This window comes from Hylobates moloch, unplaced genomic scaffold (assembly GCF_009828535.3).
Source record: "Hylobates moloch isolate HMO894 unplaced genomic scaffold, HMol_V3 SCAFFOLD_10, whole genome shotgun sequence".
In the NCBI taxonomy this organism is placed as follows: domain Eukaryota; kingdom Metazoa; phylum Chordata; class Mammalia; order Primates; family Hylobatidae; genus Hylobates; species Hylobates moloch.
In genome coordinates, this window is record NW_026652285.1 from 108,792,327 (window position 1) to 108,813,213 (window position 20,887).

The following is a 20,887-nucleotide window of genomic DNA, read 5'->3' on the forward strand; positions in this document are numbered from 1 at the left end:
ATCAAAAAATAAAAAAAAAAAAATAAATTACTGAACCCACAAATCAGCCTCCTTACGTCAGGGCCTGAACTAACAGGCTATTCTAGCTGCCGCCCCGTGAGCCACAGGCCACTCTCTCTCCCGTTGGGGCCTCACAGCCCTAGTGATCCCTTTGAACAAGTCACTGTGGCTAACGATCCATTATCTGGAAACTCCAGAGAAGGAAAACAGCCCGTGCCCAGATGCGCCCCTTGGGGTGGTGGATTCACTGACTCTCTGACATGACTACTAGGTTCACCCCTTGTTTTCAAAAAGCAAAATTAGCTTACAATGGGCTCTTGTCCCAGTGAACCACCTGACCACGGAGGCCTTGTGACTGGAGCCTGACAGTCCCATTTGGAGGGTTTTCAACTCAGACACAACAAGCACAAGGAAGGAGGGCCCGAGAGCTTCTCTTCACAAACGGAAGACTGTATTCAACAGCAGCGGGCAGGTCCCCGGTGATACGTCAGCTTCATATCGAAAGTGGCAGCTCTCCCTTTGGGGGAAACGACGCGCCGCACCCCACCATCTGAGGAAAAGCTCATGGCTCTCCAGGACCCTCGATCCACCAGGGCCCCCTAAACGGCTGCTCACCTGGTGTGCTCACTGGCTTGCTGTCAACAAATACGTGGGTAAATCTCTGTTGGAGGCTTTCAGCTCTGAAGGCTGTGAGACCCCTGATTTCCCACTTCACACCTCTATATTTCTCTGTGTGTGTCTTTAATTCCTCTAGTGCCGCTGGGTTAGGGTCTCCCCGACCGAGCTGGTCTCAGCACGTCTCTCCTAAAAATACAAAAAAAATACAAAAAAAGGCCGGGCGCGGTGGCTCATGCCTGTAATCCCAGCACTTTGGGAGGCCGAGGGGGGCGGATCACGAGGTCAGGAGATCGAGACCATCCTGGCTAACACAGTGAAACCCCGTCTCTACTAAAAAATACAAAAAATTAGCTGGGCACGGTGGTGGGCGCCTGTAGTCCCAGCTACTCAGGAGGCTGAGGTAGGAGAATGGCGTGAACCCGGGAGGCGGAGCTTGCAGTGAGCTGAGATCACACCACTGCACTCCAGCCTGGGCAACAGAGCGAGACTGTCTCAAAAAAAAAAAAAAAAGGTCTGGGTGTGAGTAGGGGATGACTGGGGAAGAGCTGCGGTTATAGCAGTTGGAATGGGACATGCCAGTTTTGCAGCAGGGCAGGGAGAGCAATGGGCCCCCTGCCTGGGGAGGAAACTCCTAGGCCTTAGGACGAATGGGAAGGAAAGAGAGGGCAGGAAGGTCCTCCACATTCAGAATTGTCCCCGGAGCCTGCCCCGAAGGTGTGTGTGAGCCTGTGTCTCTGTGTCTGTGTCTGTGCAGCGGACCTTTCGTTTACCTGTCATTTGCCCTGGCCAGAGTTTGAGCTCAGGGCCTCAGGCCACGAAGGGCCCTGGAAACAGCAAGGCACAGCCCAGTTCCTGCCCCTCACACCTGAGATACCAGTCAGCACCTCCCGGGTCCTCTGCCCCATTCATGTTCCAGGCAGGTGGATGCCACCCATTGGTGGTATAGAAACAAGGGCCCCAAAACGAGAATTAGACCCACTCAAACTGAACTGGAACCCGGCCAGTGCCCATTCCATGAACACTTGATGGGCTAGTGTCCACGGACACTGTGCAGGTTCTGGGCCGGGCGCTGCAGATGCACAGGAGAACGTGGTCACTGGTCCCTGCCTGGAGGGAGCACCCCGTCCCGTGGGCCCTGCTGGGAAATGCCTTTTTGGAAGATCTCGGGGACAGGGTCACCCAGGGCCGGCTATGCGCTCACCAGGCACTCCTCCCAGGGCGGGCCATGTCCCTCCTGGCAGCCTGGGGGTGGCACTGAGGCTGCGCTCATCCTCATGGCCCACACCTTCCCCAGACCCTGACCCATGGATCACTCTCTCCTGCGCCCCTACCCCAGGAAGCCCTCCTCGGGAGACCCTCCAGAACTTTCGTGGCCGCGGTCTTGGCCTGGCTCACACTGACGGAAGGTGTGGGCTCCTGCACCCTCCAACTGAGCTCCCCGCAGGCCGGACCGACCACCACTGCCCTGTGCCCACTCCCCCTGGCCCTGGGACAGCCCTCCTGCAGGAGGAGGACAGGCCACGCAGGGAAGTACATGATCTCCCAGCTGCAGACATGGCAAGGCCTCCCTCCAGGCCGGGAGAAGCCTGTATGTTGGCCTCTTGGTGCTTGTGCTCTGTGTCCCACCCTCTTGTACTGCTCTTCCCTTTCTTGGGCTCTGGGACCCTCGCTGGAAGACAGGCAGTGCTTGGATCGAGGGAGAGAGGAAAGGTCACTCGGGGACATGGCAGTCCCTCTTCCCAGCCTGGGCTACAGCTACCTTGGAGGTCGCTGAGACTGGGAGGGTCTACCTGCTACTTTCTCCCACTGGCCCCTCTCCCCTTCCTCACGTTGCCTCCAGCCCTGTCCATCCAGGTGTCTGGCCTAGGCCACTGCCACACCCCCAGGCCCACCCCTCCTTTCTATACCTGGCATAGAACCCTAACCCCATTGCCCCCTGGCCTTGTCGCTCTCCGTTTAACTCCCTGCCATGCAATTATGTGAGGAGGGGCTCATCCTTTCAACAGATGATGCCAGAAGTACTGGATGTCGATGGGCAAAAAATGCTAACAAAACCCCCAAGCCCCAAACTGAAAACCCTCCGATCCACACCCTGCACAATACACAAAAGTTAACTGGAATTGCGTCGTTGACTTAAATATGAAGCCGAATACTATACAACTTCTACAAGAAAGCACAGAAAACCTTTGTGACCTTCAGTTAGGCAAAAATTTCTTAAAGATGACACACTCAGAACACGATCCGGGCTGGTTGCAGTGGCTCACTCATGCCCAGAATCCCAGTGCTTTGGGAAGCCAAGGCGGGAGGATCGCTTGAGCCCAAAAGTTCAAGACCAGCCTGGGCAACATGGTAAAACCCCATCTCTACAAAACACTAAAAAATTAGCCTGGTGTGGCCGGGCGTGGTGGCTCATGCCTGTAATGCCAGCACTTTGGGAGGCCAAGCCAGGCGGATTACGAGGTCAGGAGTTCAGGACCATCCTGGCCAACACAGTGAAACCCCGTCTCCACTAAAAATACAAAAATTATCTGGGTGTGGTGGCACGTGCCTGTAATCCCAGCTACTCGGGAGGCTGAGGCAGGAGGATCGCTTGACCCAGGAGCTGGAAGCTTCAGTGAGCCATGATTGGGCCACTAGACTCCCACCTGGGTGACAGAGTGAGAACCCGTCTCAAAACAAATAAGCAAAAGCACAATCTATAAAAGAAAAAAATAGTTAAATTGGCCCTTATCAAAATCAAGAACTTCTGCTCCTTGAAAGATACGGCTGGCTGGGTGCAGTGGCTCATACCTGTAACTCCAGCACTTTGGGAGGCTGAGGCGGGTGGATCACCTAAGGTTAGGGGTTCGAGATCAGCCTTGCCAACATTGCGAAACCCCGTCTCTATTAAAAATACAAAAATTAGCCGGGCATGGTAGCTTGCACCTATAGTTCCACCTACTTGGGAGGCTGAGGCAGGAGAATCGCTTGAACCTGGGTGGCGGAGGTTGCAGTGAGCTGAGATCATGCCACTGAACTCCAGCCTGGACTACAAGAGTGAAACTCCGTCAGAAAAAAAAAAAAAGAAAAAGCAAAGAAAGAAACTGTTAAGAGAATGAAAAGAAAGCCACAAACTGGGAGAAAAATCTTTGCAAATCACATGTGTAATAATGGGCAGATATCCAGAAGATATAAAGAAGTCTCAGGCCAGGCATGGTGACTCACGCCTGTAATCCAGCACTTTAGGAGGCTGAGGCAGGTGGATCACTTGAGGCCAGGAGTTGGAGACCACTCCGGCCTGGGCAACATAGCAAGACTCCCTCTCAAAAAAAAAAAGTCTCAGCTGGGCATCAGGTGACTCTTGCCTGTAATCCCAGCACTTTGGGAGGCCAAGGCGGGATGATCCCTTGAGCCCAGGAGTTCGAGACCAGCCTGGGCGAAACAGCGAGACTCAGTCTCATTCTAGATATTAAAAATTAAAACCAAAATGTAAAGAAGTCTCAAAACTTAATAATAAGGAAACAACGTGATTTTTATTAATGGTCAAAAACTTGAATAGGCTTTGGAGAAGATACACAGGTGGTAACTGAGCACGCAGAAAGTGTGTTAAACACGCGAACCACAGCCCCAGCGAGACGCCACCACCAGGGAAATGGCTAGAATTTAAAAACCTGCCGATAGCAAGAGCCGCCCGGGATGCGGAGCAGCTGGAAGCGCCGGCGGCCGCGGGGAGGGAGCGCGTCTTGGCAGCTGCTGGCAGCGCCCCACATCCCTCACCGTCCAACTCAGCCCCCCCAGGTGTCTACCCAAGTGCAATGAAAGCTTCTGTTCACACGGAACCTGCCTGTGGAGGCGGCAGCGGCTCATCCCCGAGCACCCCACGCGGAGGAGAAGGGAGTGTCCTCGCGGCGAGTGGCCAAGACGCAGGGTCTCAGCCAGGAGGGAAGGGTCGGACCCCGGAGCGGGCTGCAGGCTCGGCCAGCCCAGGGCTCCGCGCGTCTGACCCCATCCTGAGGACCCAGGGGAAGGACCAGCCCTGGCTCTGCGGCCTCGAACCGGGGGCGCGCGTGGGGAGCCCTGAACCCCGCAGCCTGCGCAGCGCACGGGGCCTCTCTCCAGCGTGGGAAGCGCCCTCGAGACGCCCAGGAACCCGACAGCCGCGCCCCCGGCCCCGGCTCCCGGCCCCTCCCGCGGGGTCTGCTGGTGGGCGGGGCCTCGGTGCCCGCCCCCTCCTCAGCCGAGCCGGGGGTCGAAGGCGGGCCGCGCGCCAAGCCCCGCCCCCGCGCGCCCCCGCCGCGCCCCTCCCCCGCGCGCTCCCGCCGCGCCGCCGTCGGCCGTCAGAAAGGCGCGCGCCCTCGCCTTTAACGCGGGCCCGGGGGCGCGCGGCCCGCATGGCGAGGGAGCGGCGGCGGCGGCTGCGGGCCGGGCCGGGCCGGGGCTGAGGTCGAGCGAGCCGCGGGGCCCGCGCAGCCCCGGCCGGCGCTCACCATGCGGCGGCTGCGGCGCCTGGCGCACCTGGTGCTCTTCTGCCCCTTCTCCAAGGGCCTGCAGGTAAGCGCGGTGCGCGCCCGCCGCCCCCGGCCGCCTCTGCTTGGGGAGGCCGAGCTCCAGCCCCGGAGTGGGCCGAGTGCGGAGCGGGGCCCCGGGTTCGGACACGAGGGGTTCATGAGCCCGGGGTGGGCAGCGGGAAGGGGGCGAGTGGCTCGGGAAGGACGGGACGCTGGGGGAGGGGCGGTGGCGGCGACGGGAGGGTCCGGGCGCGGGGATGCTGCGGCCTGGAGGCCCTCGCCCCGACCTGCAGGCGGTCCCGGCCCCCCAGGCCCAGAAACCACACAAAAGTCCTTTCTTCTTTTCTCCACTTAAAAAATAAGGTGTGTTATTCAGCGGTAGAAAACTTGGGACACACAGAAACGCCCTGGCAAGGACATGACCTCTCCGCCCCCTGCCCCTTCATCCCATCAGCCAGCCATAGCGCGGGGACCCTGCCCTGACCCCGGGATGACCTTGAACAAGTCAGTGTCCCCTCCAGGGGCCTGGCCGGGTCCGCAGGGGAGGCCCGGGCTGCCTTGGGTTCCAGCTGCCGGGAGCCCTTTCACCTTCTGCTTTGGGGAGATGCAGGCCAGGCCCATCAGGCTCCAATCATCCGGGGCCCGGCCTCTGATGGGGTGCCCTCCCAGACCCTCCAGGACCTCAGCCACCTGCCAGAGGAGCCAGTCCTGGTCAGATTTGCCTGTATCTCCCTGGCCCCCGCAGGGTGGTCCTGGGTCAGCAGGAGGAACCCTGCCTGGGTCCTGCCTGAACTCAGGGCCTGGCTGGCCTCAGCTCCTCTTTTGGGAAGAGTGTATGGAACCCAGCAACTCACAGATTGCAGCGAGACCCTCTGTGCCCACCTGGGGCTTCAGGTTGTGGTGGTCCCAGCTCAGCCTTGGGGCAGGGTGAGAGCTAAGGGGTCTAAGGACCACCCCAGTCGCTGCGAGGTGGGGTGCACAGTGGTCCCCTCCCCCGAGGAAAGGCCTCCACCAGCAGCTGCAGAAGAGATGCTGATGCTTGGAGCTCCGCCCAGGAATGGCTGTTCCCAGGGTGGCTGGCTCGGGGCCAGAGCCCTGGTGGGAGCCCAGCCTGCCCCTCTAGTGGTGAGGGCCTCAGTTTCCTGGCCTTGTGAACTGCTTTTCTGGGTTAGTGCTGTGGGGCTCCCGGCTCACGGTCTGAGCCTGCTGGGCTGAGGACCACTGTGCTGTTCCCATCCCCTGGGTGGCCCTCCCCACCCTCCAAGTGGCTACACCGGGAGCTGGTCCCCACCTGCCCCTGCAAAGCCCCAGCCCAGGTCCTGGATGGTGGGGCCACCTCCACACTCAAGCTTTGCCCGTCCATCTGTGCCAGGCCCGGGAGCCAAGGTGGGCCAGGGAGCACTGTGGGGGCCTTGCACAGCAGCTGCTTGGGACCCCAGGACCCACAGCAGGGTCAGGGATGGCAGCTGGGGAAGATCAAGACCTAGGGGAGAGCTGGGCAAGGTGGCTTCTGCCTGTAATGCCAGGACCTTGGGAGGCTTGGTGGGAGGGCCACTTGAAGCTGGGAGTTCGAGGCTGCAGTGAGCTGTGACTGGACCACTGCACTCCAGCCTGGGCAACACAGCAAGACTCTGTCTCAAAAGAACAACAACAATGAAAGAGTTGGGGGATGAACCAGAGCTGGCCAGGCGGAAATAGGCCCTGGCCCAAGCCCAGTCGGGGCTCTGGGGAGCAGAACTGGGTAAGTCCCTAGCTTGGTGTCACTCTCCCCAGCTGGGGTCAGCCCTAGGCCCGGCGCCAGCTGCAGCCTCCCTCCTCCTGGCTGTCCTCCGAGGCCCCGCCCATGCTGGGCCTCCCTGTGTGGCCCTGCCTCGGGCACGTTCACCCCAGATGGAGCCCTCCGACCTTATCCTGCCAGAACAACACCCACCCCCCATTGTTTCTCTGCTTTCCTGTTTTTCATCTTGAGCAAGTCTGCCGGAAACAGATTCAGTGCCCAGGACAAGTGGTCTGAGGGGGCGGAGACCATCCTGGGACTGGAGGGCTCCCCCCACCGGAGCCACGCCCTCTGCTCCAGGACCCCCAGGACCCCCGTGCTACTGGAGCTCTGGGCCCTTCCCCAGCTGCTAGGGGTCCTCCCTCTGTAGCCCTGCCTGGGGCGGCCATCAGTGACTGGATGCTGGGGAAGCAGGAGACCAGGGCCCACCCATCCTGAAAGAACCAGAAAAAACGACCTCAGCTGCCTGGGCTGTGCCTTGTCCTCGTTGAGGAGCTGGTGGCCCCATTTTAGGGAGGAGTTCCCTGCTCACGGCCTAAGCCGGGCTGCAGCCCACGACCTCTGATGGGGGCTGTGACTTGGGCAGGTGGGGGTGTGGCCAGGCGCTGCCAGGAGGAGGATGTGACCAGTGGGCAGCCTCTCCCTGGCCGCAGGTGGACAGGAGGCCACAGGGAGTGCTTGGAGCCAGGAGTGGGGCCTCTCTGAGGGGAAGCTGGCCCCCAAGCCTGGGCCCTTCACCCTTCAGCTCCAGGTCAGGGATGTCTGAGCCCCTGCGTAGGGCAAGTCCCCTCTGCTGGCCAGTGCCTGAGAGGCCTGAAATTTGCTAGGGGGCTGGGGAGAGGGAAGGTGGCATGCAGCTGTCTCTGGCTGTCACCCTTGGAAGCCCAGCTTGGAGGCCTGTACTGTAGAGCCCGTGCCTGAGGCTCCTCTTGCCAGTAGGGAAACCAAGGCAGAGGGACTGAGGATGGCAGAGTGACCTGGAGCCCTCCCTAAAAGCCGGCTCCCAGACATCTGGGTGAGAGCTTTAGGCAGGGGCCGGGGTGCGTGCTTACTTTTTTTTTTTTTTTTTTTTTTTGAGACGGAATCTCGCTCTGTCACCCAGGCTGGAGTGCAATGGCAATGGCGCCATCTCAGCTCACCACAACCTCTCCCTCCCGGGTTCAAGCGATTCTCCTGCCTCAGCCTCCCAAGTAGCTGGGATTACAGGCATGCGCCACCATGCCTGGCTAATTCTGTATTTTTAGTAGAGATGGAGTTCCTCAATGTTGTCAGGCTGGTCTCGAACTCCCAACCTGAGGTGACCCGCCTGCCTCGGCCTCCCAAAGTGCTGGGATTACAGGCGTGAGCCACCGCGGCCGGCCTTAATTTTTAACTGTGGCAAAATACGTATAGCATAAAATGTATCATCTTAACCCTGTTTAAGTGCACGGTTTAGTGGTCACCTCCCTCTGTCCGCAGAGCTCTCCAACTTCCCAAACTGAAGCTCTGTCTGCATCAAAGGCACACTCCCAGTCCCTTCCCCGCCCCAGGCTCCCTCTACTCTCCTTCCTGTCTCTATGGTTTTGGCGACTCTGGGGACCTTGTGTAAATGGGTCCTGCAGGATTTGTGCTTTGGTGACGGGCTCGTTTCACTGAGCCTCTTGTCCTGGGGTTCCTCCCTTCTGGGTGAACATCAGAATCTCCTTCCTTCTCAGGGCGCAGTCACTCCACAGTGTGGATACGATAGACGCAGCTGCTCTTCCATCCCCCGGCTGTGAACTTAAGGACTGCCCACCGCTGGGCTGTCGTGAACATCAGTGTCTGAGTCTGTGTCTTTTTTTTTTTTTTTTTTTTTTTGAGACAGGGTCTCGCTTTGTCACCCAGGCTGGAGTGTAGTGTGCGGTCACAGCTCACTGCAGCTTCAACCTCCCGGGCTCAATCAATCCTCCAGCCTCAGCCTCCCAAGTAGCTGGGACTACAGGCGTGAGTCACCATGCCCAGCTAATTTTTGTATTTTTAGTGGAGATGGGGTTTTGCCATGTTGCCCAGGCTGGTCTCGAACTCCTGGGCTCAAGCAATCTGCCCACCTCAGCCTCCCAGAGTGCTGGGTTTACGGGGTGAGCCACCGCGCCCGGCCCGCCTGCATCTCTTAAAGGCTTCCAGGATGTGGCTGCGTTGGGCTCCTGGGGCCCCGTTCTCCAAACCTGGTTCTCCTTGCGGGCCTGGTCCGGCCGGAACTTCCCACCAGTCTGCATTACGGTGGGAAAATAGGGGCAGTGTCGCTCGCGGTGGGTGCGCTCACCTGGCCTTGTGCGGAGGTGACGATGTTATGAAATGAGGTCAGGATAGGAAGGGTTTGTAAAAATATCTTCATTCGGCCGGGCACAGTGGCTCACGCCTGTAATCCCAGCACTTTGGGAGGCCAAGGCAGGTGGATCACCTGAGGTCAGGAGTTCAAGACCAGCCTAGCCAACATGGTGAAAGCCTGTCTCTACTAAAAATACAAAAATTAGCTGGGCGTGGTGTTGCATGCCTGTAATCCCAGTTATTCGGGAGGCTGACGCAGGAGAATCACTTGAACCCGGGAGGCAGAGGTTGCAGTGAGCCGAGATCACGCCACTGCACTCCAGCCTGGGCTACACAGTGAGACTCCCTCTCAAAAAAAAAAAAAAAACTTCATTCAGCAGAGGAAAGAATCGGCCACCCTGTAGTCCCCTGGTTTTGACATTTATTTGTACGCGCCCATAACATTGAAAAGTCCGAGCAGCGCCTGCCCCAACCTCCAGCCCCTGCAGCCCCTGGTATGTGACCCTGCAGAGGCAGAGCCAGGAGCGGGGTGTCGCTGAGCTGGGGGTGATTCTGAGAGGCAGAGCCAGGAGCGGGGTGTCGCTGAGCTGGGGGTGATTCTGAGAGGCAGAGCCAGGAGCGGGGTGTCGCTGAGCTGGGGGTGATTCTGAGAGGCAGAGCCAGGAGCGGGGTGTGGCTGAGCTGGGGGTGATTCTAGAAGATGGGGGCGCCAGCGGGCCAAGGGGATGGCAGGAGAAGGCTGGGGTGGATCCGGAGGCCCTTCCCGTGGGAAGTGGGGTTGAGGGCACCCTGAGCCTGGGTGCCCCGAGGGCATCTCCTCATGCGGCCCCTTCCCCCACAGGGTCGGCTCCCAGGCCTAAGGGTCCGCTGCGTCTTCCTGGCCTGGCTGGGCGTCTTTGCGGGCAGCTGGCTGGTGTACGTGCACTACTCGTCCTACTCGGAGCGATGTCGCGGCCACGTCTGCCAAGTGGTCATTGTAAGTGTTGCTTGTGCGGGCTGGGGACTGGGCCGTGCCCCCTTGCTGCCCAAGACGCTGGGGTACCAGGCCCTGAAGACACCTGCCTCCCCAGACCCGGCGCCCACGAGGCACATGGGTTTCTAGGTGGAATCTGCAAGGCTGCCTCAGGTTGGGTGTGGAGGACGGGGGTCCAGGGGAGGACGGGGGAGACATGCGGGGCTGCCTCAGGCTGGGTGTGGAGGACGGGGGTCCAGAGGAGGATGGGGGAGATGTGGGGGTGGCTGCAGGGGCCCAGGAGAGAGGGAGAGGCTTGGGGCTGGGGGCTGGGGGCAGACGGCAGGGCAGACTCCAGAAATGTTTGGGAGGGAGGATGTTTAGTAGGAAGCCTGGGGTGGGCAGCTAGCCTCACTGGTCCGGGATAGAGACCCCCGTGTGGTGTCCTTACTGGCCGGGATAGAGCCCCCTGCGTGATATCCTCCATGGCCCGGGATGGAGACCCCCGTGTGCTGGCCTTAGTGACCTTGCTAGCTCCCCTGGGACCAGGGGTCCCCCGAGGCAGGTGGCAGGGCAAGGTCCTCCACAGCCTCCACCTCAGGAAGACAGGGCTAAGTCCCCTGGCATATGTGAGCATGTGTGTGTCTGGGAGCAAACGTGTCCACGAGTGCACACCGAGGTGACCCCCTGCTCCTCTGCACACCCTGTGACTAGCTCGGAGGGGAGGTCATCCCAGCTCTCTCTTCCTGGCAAACCCTAGACTCGCCCAGAACTGGGCAGGTCCCCACTGAATTTTGACCCCAGCCTGCCCAATGACCAGGGTTCCAATGCCTCCACTGCCCTTGGGGTCAGGCCTGGGCATAGAAGGATCTGGCCCGTAGCAGCGACCACTGTGGGTTGTCATAGGGGGATTGGGTGCAGCGAGACCCCAGGTTCGGTGTCTCCTCTGTCAGATGGGGAGGGCACCTCTCCTGGCAGCTGGGTGGTGGATGAAGCTACCTGGGTGGGCATGGACAGGCCTGTACCCCACAGAGCCATGTCTGACGGGGGCCACATGTGGAAAGGCCCAGAGGTGGCAGTGGAGGAGTGGGGTGTGGGGTCCGGAGCTAGGAGAGCTTGTGCCCAGGACTTGTTTGGAGCCCATGCCAGCCCAGGGGAGGCCTCCAGGCCCCTGGCATCAGGCCTTGCTCACCCTTGAAGTCCAGGGGGCCTCTGAGCCCAGCAGGGTGGGAGGGTGGCACATTGGGCCCCGAGCAGATGCACCCCTGGAACTCCTAGAAGGACCGAGGAGGTGGAGGGGCCGGACCTCCAGGCCGGGGTGTTGTGGGTGGGGGCGGGTGGGAGTGAGCAGAGGATTCACATGGCCAGGTGGGTTCTGAGCACCTACTGGGTGCTGGACCGCAAAGCAGGAGGAGGTGCCCTCACAAACGAGGAAGCTGCAGCGTCAGTTTCCCAGGGTGCCCTGGCCCTTTGCCCAGTGGGGGTTTCCCTGGCTGCTCAGAGCCTTCCCAGAGGTCAGGCCAAGCCCAGCTCTCCCGAAGCCACCCCAGGGGCCATGGAGACGTCCCCTCCTTCCCAGAGGAGGTTCCCTGCCCCGCCTCATGGGGGCATTGGACGCCTCAGAGAGGCGCAGAGCCTGGCCCAGCTCACACAGTGAGGCAGCAGCAGTGCAGGGCCAGTCCCAGGTTCCACCAGGGCCCTCACGAGGCCAAGAACTGGACTGTGAGTCCCCACTGAGCCCTGCTGCTGCAGACGGGGAACAGGCTGGGCGGTTGAGAGGACCCATGTGCGGCGGGGGCCCTGAGGAGGCCAAGCACACGCCTGCCTCAGCCTCTGAGGAAGCCTCTCCCCACCCTGCTAGGTGCTGGGAGGCGCCCAGGACCATGGGGGCAGCTCCATCTCCCCAACCCTGGGGGACCCCAGAGCCCCAGGCCCAGCCCCAGTCTGGCAGAGAGCAGCGTGGCCCACAGGCTCCTTCCCCAGCACCACTGTGTGCCAGGAGCGGGACAGCTTCCTGCGGGTCTGGGGCTCCGGGCGCAGGGGGCTGGTCTGGGGCTCCGGGTACAGGGGCTGGTCTGGGGCTCCGGGTACAGGGGCTGGTCTGGGGTTCCGGGTGCAGGGGGCTGGTCTGGGGTTCCGGGCACGGGGGGCTGGTCTGGGGCTCCGGGTGCGGGGGGCTGGTCTGGGGTTCTGGGTGCAGGGGACTGTGTGTTCTGGGGTTCCAGGTGCGGGGAGCTGGCTGGTTGGGGGCTCCAGGAGCAGGGGGCTGGTCTGGGGACGAGAGTGGACTCCGTTGGCAAAGGGCCTGCCTGCAAGGTGGAGGGTTGGACAAGTGTGCGGTTTTCCTTCATTTTCCTTTTCTGTCTTGATGAAGGGCTGGCGTTTTCTTGCTGCCGGGACAGACGCTGCCTTCATGACTCACGTGGCGGGGTCCTCGGCCTCCAGTTGGCCCATCTCACTTCTGTCCCCATCCTTGGTGTGTGGGGGGCGGGGACCCTCCCGCCTCCCGACCCCTGGAGGGCAGGGTGTTCCACAGCTCCCTTCCCCAGCTCCCTCCAAGCCTGCTCAGCCAGGCTCCTTGGCAACTGAGGCTGTACATCCAGGAATTCTCCCCCCACCCCTAGAGGGGCGGGCCAGCTCCATCACCCCGTCACCTCCTGCGGGGCGCTGGGATTGAGGGGCTGCCAGGCTCCTGGAGCTGAGGTGGGGGCTGAGGGGCGGCAGCCAGCCCCAGGCCTGATTTAATTACCGCTAACAATGTCTCCCTGGGGGTCTGGCTAAGGAGGGGCCTGTGGGACCGGGAAGGACAGGCCCAGAGTCATTGTGGGACCCCAGGAGTCCGTTTTCTAAGCCTTGACAAACAGCTCTGACAACAGAGTGCTTGAACCTGGGCACTGGCCTTGAAGGGCTGGGAGAGGAGGTAGAGGCTGGGGCTCCGTTGCCCACTCCACCCCAGGGGTATCCTTGAGACTGTCAGCTCTGGCAGTGAGCCCTGTCCTGGCTGCACTTGGGGCAAATAGTGAGGCCGCGGCCTATGCTTCTGCCTCAGCCTGGGGAAGGCTGGGCCGGGCCGAAGATGGAGGTCAAGTCCTTGGGACAGGAGGAGACCCACGCCTGGGAGAAGTGGAAACCCACCCAGAAGCTGCCATGCAGGTGTGGCTCTGGGCATCAGGATCTGTCGTGAGAGCCCCCATGAGTGCCCAGTGCAGAATGGCTGGCAGCCCGCCCTGATGGGGAGCAGAGGGGCTGGACGCGGCACCCTTCACGGGATGACACCCAGCGGTTTGACCTATGACCAGGGGGTTGCTTCTCTGGCAGAGGCCCTGTGGCTCGTGTCTGACTCCTGTCCAGGTTCTGCCAGCCTGACCATCCATCGCTCTGGCACCAAGAGCCTACCCTTTTGTTCTTCCTGGCGTCCCGGGGAAAGCCCTGCCTGGGTGGGGCAGCTCCTGGCCCTTCAGATGGAAGACACAGTCCAGTCAGCACCACCATAGGAAACAAGTTCAGAGATGTCTCACTCACTGATGCGGGCAGGGAGGGCGCCATGAGTTGGGGGCTGTCCTCCCTCCTGGCGTCACCCGAGGCAGGAATGAAGAGTCAGGCAGAGGGAGTGCGTGTGGCAGCTGATGGTGTAGATATTAGGGACTAGGGTGAATTCTAGTTCACTGGCCAATGCCTGGATGGTCCAGAGAGCTCGGTCAGCCGGGCGGGAGAGCTGCCTCCAGGTTCCTGCCTCTGGCCCCGGCCCGGGGTTGACACTGGGCGTGGTGTGTGTCTCATGTCCAGGCAGTGGCCTTTGCTGTGCCGTCCTGTTATAGGAGCCAGGATGGTGGGGACGGGACCGGACCGGAGGGTTGGCGGGGCTGCCCCTGCAGCCAACAGCCCCATCCTGCAGCCACCAATGGCATGACCCAGGGCTTCGGCACTGCCTGTGTGAGGGGCTGGCAGCTTTTCAACTGCAGCAAGCGGAGGCCCCTGCCAGCTGGGCTTCGGGCCTGTGGGGAGGGGCTCAGTGGGGCAGGGGTGTGGCTGCCCCGTCCGGCACGCCCTGCACCTGTCTCCTCAGTGTGACCAGTACCACAAGGGGATCATCTCGGGCTCCGTCTGCCAGGACCTGTGTGAGCTGCGTATGGTGGAGTGGGGGACCTGCCTCTCGGTGGCCCCGGGCCAGCAGGTATAGCCACTGGCAGGGCGGGTGGGCCTGGGGCTGATACTGCCCATGCAGTGGGAGGGGGACATCTGCACGGAGGACCTCTATGACCCTGTCCAGGTGTACAGCGGGCTCTGGCGGGACAAGGATGTAACCATCAAGTGTGGCATTGAGGAGACCCTGGACTCCAAGGCCCGGTCGGATGCAGCCCCCCGGCGGGAGTTGGTACTGTTCGACAAGCCCACCCGGGGCACCTCCATCAAGGAATTCCGGGAGATGACCCTCAGCTTCCTCAAGGTCAGGCAGCTCTCCTGGGGGGCAGGGCAGGAGTCCACACCATGGTCATGTGCCCAGCGGGCAGCCCTGGCACCAACATGCCCAGCGCAAAGGCATAGATGGGCCCAAGTAGACCCTGGGCAGACCTCCCATCCCCCAGCCCCTGGGCATGAGCCTTGCCAGGGAAGGAGCCTCTCCAGGACTGGGAGCAAGGGTTGGGGGCGCCGGTGGGCTGGCAGCTGAGGTCGAGAGGAGGCTTCTGCAGTCAAAGGCCATGGGTCCAGCAGGGCAGGTGCCCCGAATGGAGACCAGGGCTCGCGGAGAGGGGCCGCTTCCCAGGGCTTCAGCCAGTGCGTGCCCTCCGCCCTCTGCCGATTCTCATCCTCAGGGAAGCTCTGAGGCTTCTCTGCCCAGGTGCCCACACTCGAGCTCCCCAGGTGCACCCAAGGCTGCCAGGAGGCAGGAGGTCTGTCTGGAGGAGGGAGGTATGTCTGGCAGCAGCAACACAGGCCAGCAGTGAGTGGACACATTGCTGGCTGCCTCCTCCACCTGTGTAGCTGTGGGCTGGGACCCCTAACCTGGCAGATGTGCTGGTCTGGCCAGCAGACCACCCCGCCAGGAGGACCAGGTCAAGGCCAGCTCGTGCTCCCAGACATCAAATCAACTGGCTTTTCCTTTCTTTTGGTCCCAAACGCCAGGCGAACCTGGGAGACCTGCCTTCCCTGCCGGCGCTGGTTGGCCAGGTCCTGCTCATGGCTGACTTCAACAAGGACAACCGGGTGTCCTTGGCGGAAGCCAAGTCCGTGTGGGCCCTGCTGCAGCGTAACGAGTTCCTGCTGCTGCTGTCCCTGCAGAAGAAGGAGCACGCCTCCAGACTGCTGGGCTACTGCGGGGACCTCTACCTCACCGAGGGCGTGCCACATGGCGCCTGGCACGTGGCCGCCCTTCCACCCCTGTTGCACCCACTGCTGCCGCCTGCCCTGCAGGGTGCTCTCCAGCAGTGGCTGGGGCCCGCGTGGCCTTGGCGGGCCAAGATCGCCATCGGCCTGCTGGAGTTCGTGGAGGAGCTCTTCCACAGCTCTTACGGAACTTTCTACATGTGTGAGACCACACTGGCCAACGTGGGCTACACAGCCACCTACGACTTCAAGATGGCCGACCTGCAGCAGGTGGCACCTGAGGCCACCGTGCGCCGCTTCCTGCAGGGCCGGCGCTGCGAGCACAGCGCCGACTGCACCTACGGGCGCGACTGCAGGGCCCCGTGTGACAGGCTCATGAGGCAGTGCAAGGGCGACCTCATCCAGCCCAACCTGGCCAAGGTGTGCGCGCTGCTACGGGGCTACCTGCTGCCTGGCGCACCCGCCGACCTCCGCGAGGAGTTGGGCACGCAGCTGCGCACCTGCACCACGCTGAGCGGGCTGGCCAGCCAGGTGGAGGCCCATCACTCGCTGGTGCTCAGCCATCTCAAGACTCTGCTCTGGAAGAAGATCTCCAACACCAAGTACTCTTGATGGGGCAGTGAGGGGCCCGGCCACCCTTCCTGGAGCTGGCCAGGTGCCAGGGTCCAGCCCTCCCTCAAGGAATCCTGTCAGATGTGAAATGCAACTCTTGCAAAATCACTCCCCTACGGTCAGGACTCTGGATTCCAACACCACAGACATGAGACCCCAGCTCAGAGCAAAGGCGGACATCCCGGCAGGAGGGCCCTCCAAGGGGGTTTGTTACTCTGAAGAACGTAATGTCAATAAACAGCTTTTATGTAAGGCCCAGGGCTGAGCACCCTGAGCCCCCATCGATGCTGCGCGTGAGACCCTTCACCCCGCTGTGGATCCACCCAGCCCAGGCACTCAGGCTGGGGTTGAGCCCCTGAATCGTGGGGAGGCAGCCCTCAGGTGTTCAAGGTGAGATCTATTCCAGAGCCCCTGCCCGCCCTTCAACCCACACACACCTCTGAAGCTGCCAGGGCAGTTCCCCGAACATAGCGGCTTCTGAAACAGCCAATGACCAGTACCCCCCAAACCTGGGCTGTAGCACAACAGACCAAGAAAAAGGTGTTCTAGTAAGAAAACAGATATATGCGGTATTTTAAAAACTGATTTTACAAAATCCAGCCATAAGATGTAGAACTCATTCCCTAGGAAACAGCCCAGGAACGGCCGTCTTCTCCAGCCCCATGCGCTCTCCCCAGTAGCCCAGGGCACCCAGCAGCCGTCCCCTAGGAGAACAGGCAATGACCCTGGTGGGAAGATCCCACCACAGCAACACCTTTCTCCAGGGCGGGCTGTGCTCCGCAACGTATGAGTCAAGACAATCCATTCCATTCCAGACCAATTTATTCTCAAGTTTTGCCAACACAGAATATTATCCTTAAAGAAATGTTCATTTAATCTTAATTCACTTCATCCTGTATTTTAAAATAAATGTTTTCCATATAGATTTCCCCCTTGGGGGGGAAAAAACTCAGGATCTTAGGTTCCAGGCAGTTCAAAAACAGCCAATCGGTTCTTTTTTTTCCCACCAGAATACCACAATGGCAGAACTTAAGAATCGGGATATGAAAATGGAGGGGTGGTCCTGGCAGTGGCCCCTGGCCGGCGGGAATACACAGCACTACCCAGCCAGGGGCAGCGGGTGCCCCCGTGCCAGCCTGCCCATCCCTGTAATGACAGCAGAGCAGGAGCTGCAGCTGTGGCCCTGGGGGCAGGTGGGCTTCTGGAAAGCTGGGCTCTGACGCTGCAAACACCGAGTGCCAGTGGTCCCAGAGGGGGGTGAGGCCTGTATCTGTACCTTTATTCCAGCCAGCCTCCTGGCACAGGGCTGGGCCCACATCCTGGCCTCTGCATCTGAAAAACAAGGACAGTGATGCAGACCAGGGTTCTTTAACCCGGATTCACCAAATGACCTTCAGGGAACCCAATTTATGAAATCCCGAAACTGGAGTCCCACTCTGTTGCCCAGGCTGGAGTGCAGTGGCGTGATCTCGGCTCACTGCAACCTCTGCCTCCCGGGTTCAAGCGATTCTCCTGCCTCAGCCTCCCGAATAGCTGGGATTACAGGCTTGTGCCACCACACCCGGCTAATTTTTGTATTTTTAGTAGAGACGGGATTTCAGGCTGTTGGCCAGGCTGGTCTCGAACTCCTGACCTCAGGTGATCCACACATGTTGGCCTCCCAAAGTGCTGGGATTACAGGCCTGAGCCACGGCGCCCACCTCCAGAAACTGTATTTTGAAGTTATCTTTCTTGATACTATCTCTTGGCAGAAGTCTGACACTGCTGACATTTAGGGCCACATCACTCTTCACCGTGCGGCGTCCCAGGCATTGCAGGACGTGCAGCTGCGTCTTTGGCCTCTGTACCCCCATTCCTACCCATTTTGGGGAGAGGATTCCTGTTCCCAAAGTGACCCAGACACATCTCTGGGCAAGGCAGCTCCTGACCCCTACCCAGAGCCCTTCCTTTGTGCACAGGAATTGCACCCTGCCACCCCCACCCCCGCCCAACTGGGATGAATAATGCTGGACAAGGAATCGCCTGTTTATCCCAGCTCAACTGTTCTTAGTCAAACTTGCCCAAGGTCTCTCAGACCTACACAATCATTTCCAGAACAAGGCCTGGGAGTGAGACGCACACTCCTGGTAACCCCACAAGTGCCCGGAGCTTCAGATACACACACAGCTCATTTATACATATCTACACCTCAGGGTTCCCAGCAATGTTGCTGCCCCTCCCTCATGGAGCAAACCAGGTAAGGTGGTTTCCAAAAGCGAAAACCCAAATGCTGCCTGGCTTTGGTTGCAAGTAATGTCAGGCCATAAACCATTCTCAGTGCCCACTGGTTCCCGAGCACTGAGTGTAGAAATCGCCACTTTCTCTTTGCCCCGAGGCCACAGGCACAGCAGAGCAACTGTCTGTGGTGCCGACAGGTCCAGGACAGCATCTGCAGGGCAGCCGCTCACATGCACCCGGCAGCCAGGGCAGGCAGGGAGGGAGGGCAAGCCTCCGCCTCACCTCTTACGTTGATCAGGGCTGGTGCCAGTCGGCTTGGTCACTCTGGCCAGTGCTCACACTGGAAGTCCATCACAGGCAAAGTCACCTCCTTCCTGTGTTAAATAACAAGAATGCTTGGCAAAGAATCAAGAACACAAGTGGCTGCCATTACTGCTATTAACTGAGACGCCAGCAAACCCTTCCCCAGTCCTGTCCTGCGTGATCCTGACACAGTGTACGGCAGGACCCGGCGCACACCAGACCTGACTGATCTCACAGGTTCTTAAGACTCACTCATGAAGGCTGCTCCTGGTGAAGGCACCCTCTACCTTCCCACTGTCCCTTCAGACCCCTAGCTGCCAGCCTAGCCCAGCGAGAGGATTAGAACGCACAGGGCCTGCCCTCTCTCCCAGATACGAGCGAAGGAAGACAGACGCCTGTCCACGAAACAGGAGTGTCAGACTATCAAACATTCAAACGTTCACGGGGCAGAACGCTGAGCGTAGACATAGCCTCTCTAATCTCTGCCGCCTAATGACACAGATGTGACATGGCAGCCACAGCTGCAACGCCTCTAGGGGCAGTGTCCTGTTGAAGATGAAATAATCCGTTTTTATTCCCCTGGAGAGACAGCTTCTAGCCACAATGTGAACACAAGACCGACTGGTCCCTCCAGTCACTTAAGATGTTGCACAGCAGGGCTTAGTTACACTGGAGGATTGACCCTGTTCCAGCTCCAATGCACCAACTTACCCAACACCCCATGCACGTGTCGTTTCCAGTGAGCAGACGTCCTGGAGAAAAAAGAAACCCCAATTTTGCATAAATCTCGCAAACACCACAGAGGAGCATCACATAAACACTGCATTTTTTGGGAGGCCGAGGCAGGCGGATCACTTGAGGTCAGGAGTTCAAAACCAGCCTGGCCAACATGCTGAAACCCCGTCTCTACTAAAAAAAAGAAAAAAAAAATGTTAGCTGGCCTACTGGCTGGCGCCTGTAATCCCAGCTACTCGGGAGGCTGAAGCAGGAAAATCGCTTGAACCCAGGAGGCAGAGGTGGTAGTGAGCTGAGATCGCGCCATTGCACTCCAGCCTGGGCGACTGGGCGAGACTCTGTCTCGAAAAAAAAAAAAAAAAGACCAGATGCGTTTTGCTGCATCTGGTCTCCAGGAAGGCGGACCAAAGAAGGTCCCTGCCACCAAAAAGCTCACTGTCACAAGGGCCATTCTAGAAAAATCCGACCCATGTTATCTCTCCCCTTGCTCTATGGTTAATCTGCGGGAGGAGAACTTGGAGTTACAACACAGTGGCCACGGAGCGCGTGCTGCTGATCCCCCCGCAGGTATCAAGGGACCAGGACCACGAGGCGGAATGCCCACCAGACAACCGAGCAGTCCTCCTCCCGCCAGAACAGCCTCCCGCTGAGCAGCCACAGTGACAAGGAAACCACCTGACGCGTGGACACAGATAAGAAATCAATCTTTCAAAGACGCTGACAAACATCTTCCCACAGCCTCAGCGACTCAGGGAAGCAGCAGCAGCAGCAGCAGGACCGGAAGGGTCGTGGGTGAACGGGGTGCTTTTCTCTACGATGCGAATTCGCGCACTCAGCTCTCACCAGGCTTCCCGAAGCTTCCTGGCTGGAAACCGCGCAGGGCCGGCAGCGCCCTCTCCACCAAGGGACACAGCAGCGGCGCCTCCTCCGGGGCCCGGGCCCCCATCCCGCGGCTCACGCGGCCAGGACGCCCCAAATCAGAGCCTGCCCCCACCCCGCACCCGGAAGCCGGCAGCCGAGTCCCCTAGGCCGCGCAGCGCCAGGGAGAGCGAGGCTGCTGGGCGGGACCTGGGGAGGCGCTTGGGAATGGCCCGGTAGGAAAAGGCGAGCTGCCGACCCGCCATGGCAGCCGCCGGCGCGCGCAGAGGACGAGAGGAGACGCGCCGCGCCTTTTATAGCGTGTACGGCGGCCCGCACGAGTCAATCCGCCCCGCCCAAGCAGCGCCCCCCAGCGGTCCCCTGCCGTGCCGCTCCCCGCGCCCGCAGGTGGGTGCTGCTCCGTGGCTGGCGGGTGGGCGCGTGGGTTTGCCACGCAGAGCAGCGGCAGCGCCGTGACCCGTGTCCTGCACCGCGACCGCCCCACGGGGCCAGCAGCCGGGGCCGCGCCGTCTCCAACCCGCCGGGTGCCGGGCACGCCACGGACACGCGCGGCTCCCCGTTTTCGCGGAGGATTTCCAGGCCAGGTCAGGAGGACGCTCCACGAGCCCGTGGTCCCGGTGGTCCCAGTGGTCCCAGCCATCCGGGCGGCTCCCGTGACTGTCGAGCAGCGCCCGCCGGGGGCAGCATGGGGCTCCC

General features: G+C 60.5%; 1 protein-coding gene, 1 long non-coding RNA gene and 2 other non-coding genes across 7 annotated transcripts; 1 reads left to right on the plus strand and 3 right to left on the minus strand.

Annotated features, from left to right (window-relative positions):
* The first annotated feature begins 4,925 nt into the window (after positions 1-4,925).
* Positions 4,926-16,317, plus strand: DIPK1B (divergent protein kinase domain 1B). Of its 4 annotated transcripts, none has more exons than XM_032165697.3 (5): positions 4,926-5,148; positions 10,010-10,144; positions 14,187-14,294; positions 14,391-14,567; positions 15,245-16,317. In XM_032165697.3, the coding sequence occupies exons 1-5, from the start codon at positions 5,086-5,088 to the stop codon at positions 16,055-16,057; spliced, it is 1,296 nt and encodes a 431-aa protein (XP_032021588.1). In that variant the 5' UTR covers positions 4,926-5,085; the 3' UTR covers positions 16,058-16,317. The 4 variants fall into 4 exon arrangements, with proteins under 4 accessions (XP_032021588.1, XP_032021587.1, XP_058301424.1 ...); XM_032165696.2 differs by lacking the exon at positions 4,926-5,148 and adding an exon at positions 6,268-6,846; XM_058445441.1 differs by lacking the exon at positions 4,926-5,148 and adding an exon at positions 13,170-13,273 and having other exon boundaries at positions 10,025-10,144.
* A 717-nt stretch (positions 16,318-17,034) lies between these two features.
* On the minus strand, positions 17,035-20,887 carry LOC116475891 (uncharacterized). Its single transcript, XR_004250022.2, has 4 exons — positions 20,156-20,887; positions 19,289-19,329; positions 18,557-18,648; positions 17,035-17,389 (listed from the first exon to the last, which is right to left on the minus strand). It is a non-coding gene; the product is annotated as an uncharacterized LOC116475891 (long non-coding RNA).
* Positions 18,348-18,483, minus strand: LOC116476037 (small nucleolar RNA SNORA43). Its single transcript, XR_004250108.1, has one exon. It is a non-coding gene; the product is annotated as a small nucleolar RNA SNORA43 (small nucleolar RNA).
* On the minus strand, positions 18,989-19,120 carry LOC116476038 (small nucleolar RNA SNORA17). The gene has a single exon (XR_004250109.1). It is a non-coding gene; the product is annotated as a small nucleolar RNA SNORA17 (small nucleolar RNA).

Excerpts from the sequence above, each read along its gene's own strand:
- DIPK1B (XM_032165696.2), top strand. The coding sequence starts at position 6,775 with ATGAACCAGAGCTGGCCAGGCGGAAATAGGCCCTGGCCCAAGCCCAGT. Across the intron at positions 6,847-10,009 it reads GCTCTGGGGAGCAGAACTGG|GGTCGGCTCCCAGGCCTAAG; the intron begins GTAAGTCCCTAG and ends CTTCCCCCACAG. Across the intron at positions 10,145-14,186 it reads ACGTCTGCCAAGTGGTCATT|TGTGACCAGTACCACAAGGG; the intron begins GTAAGTGTTGCT and ends CTGTCTCCTCAG.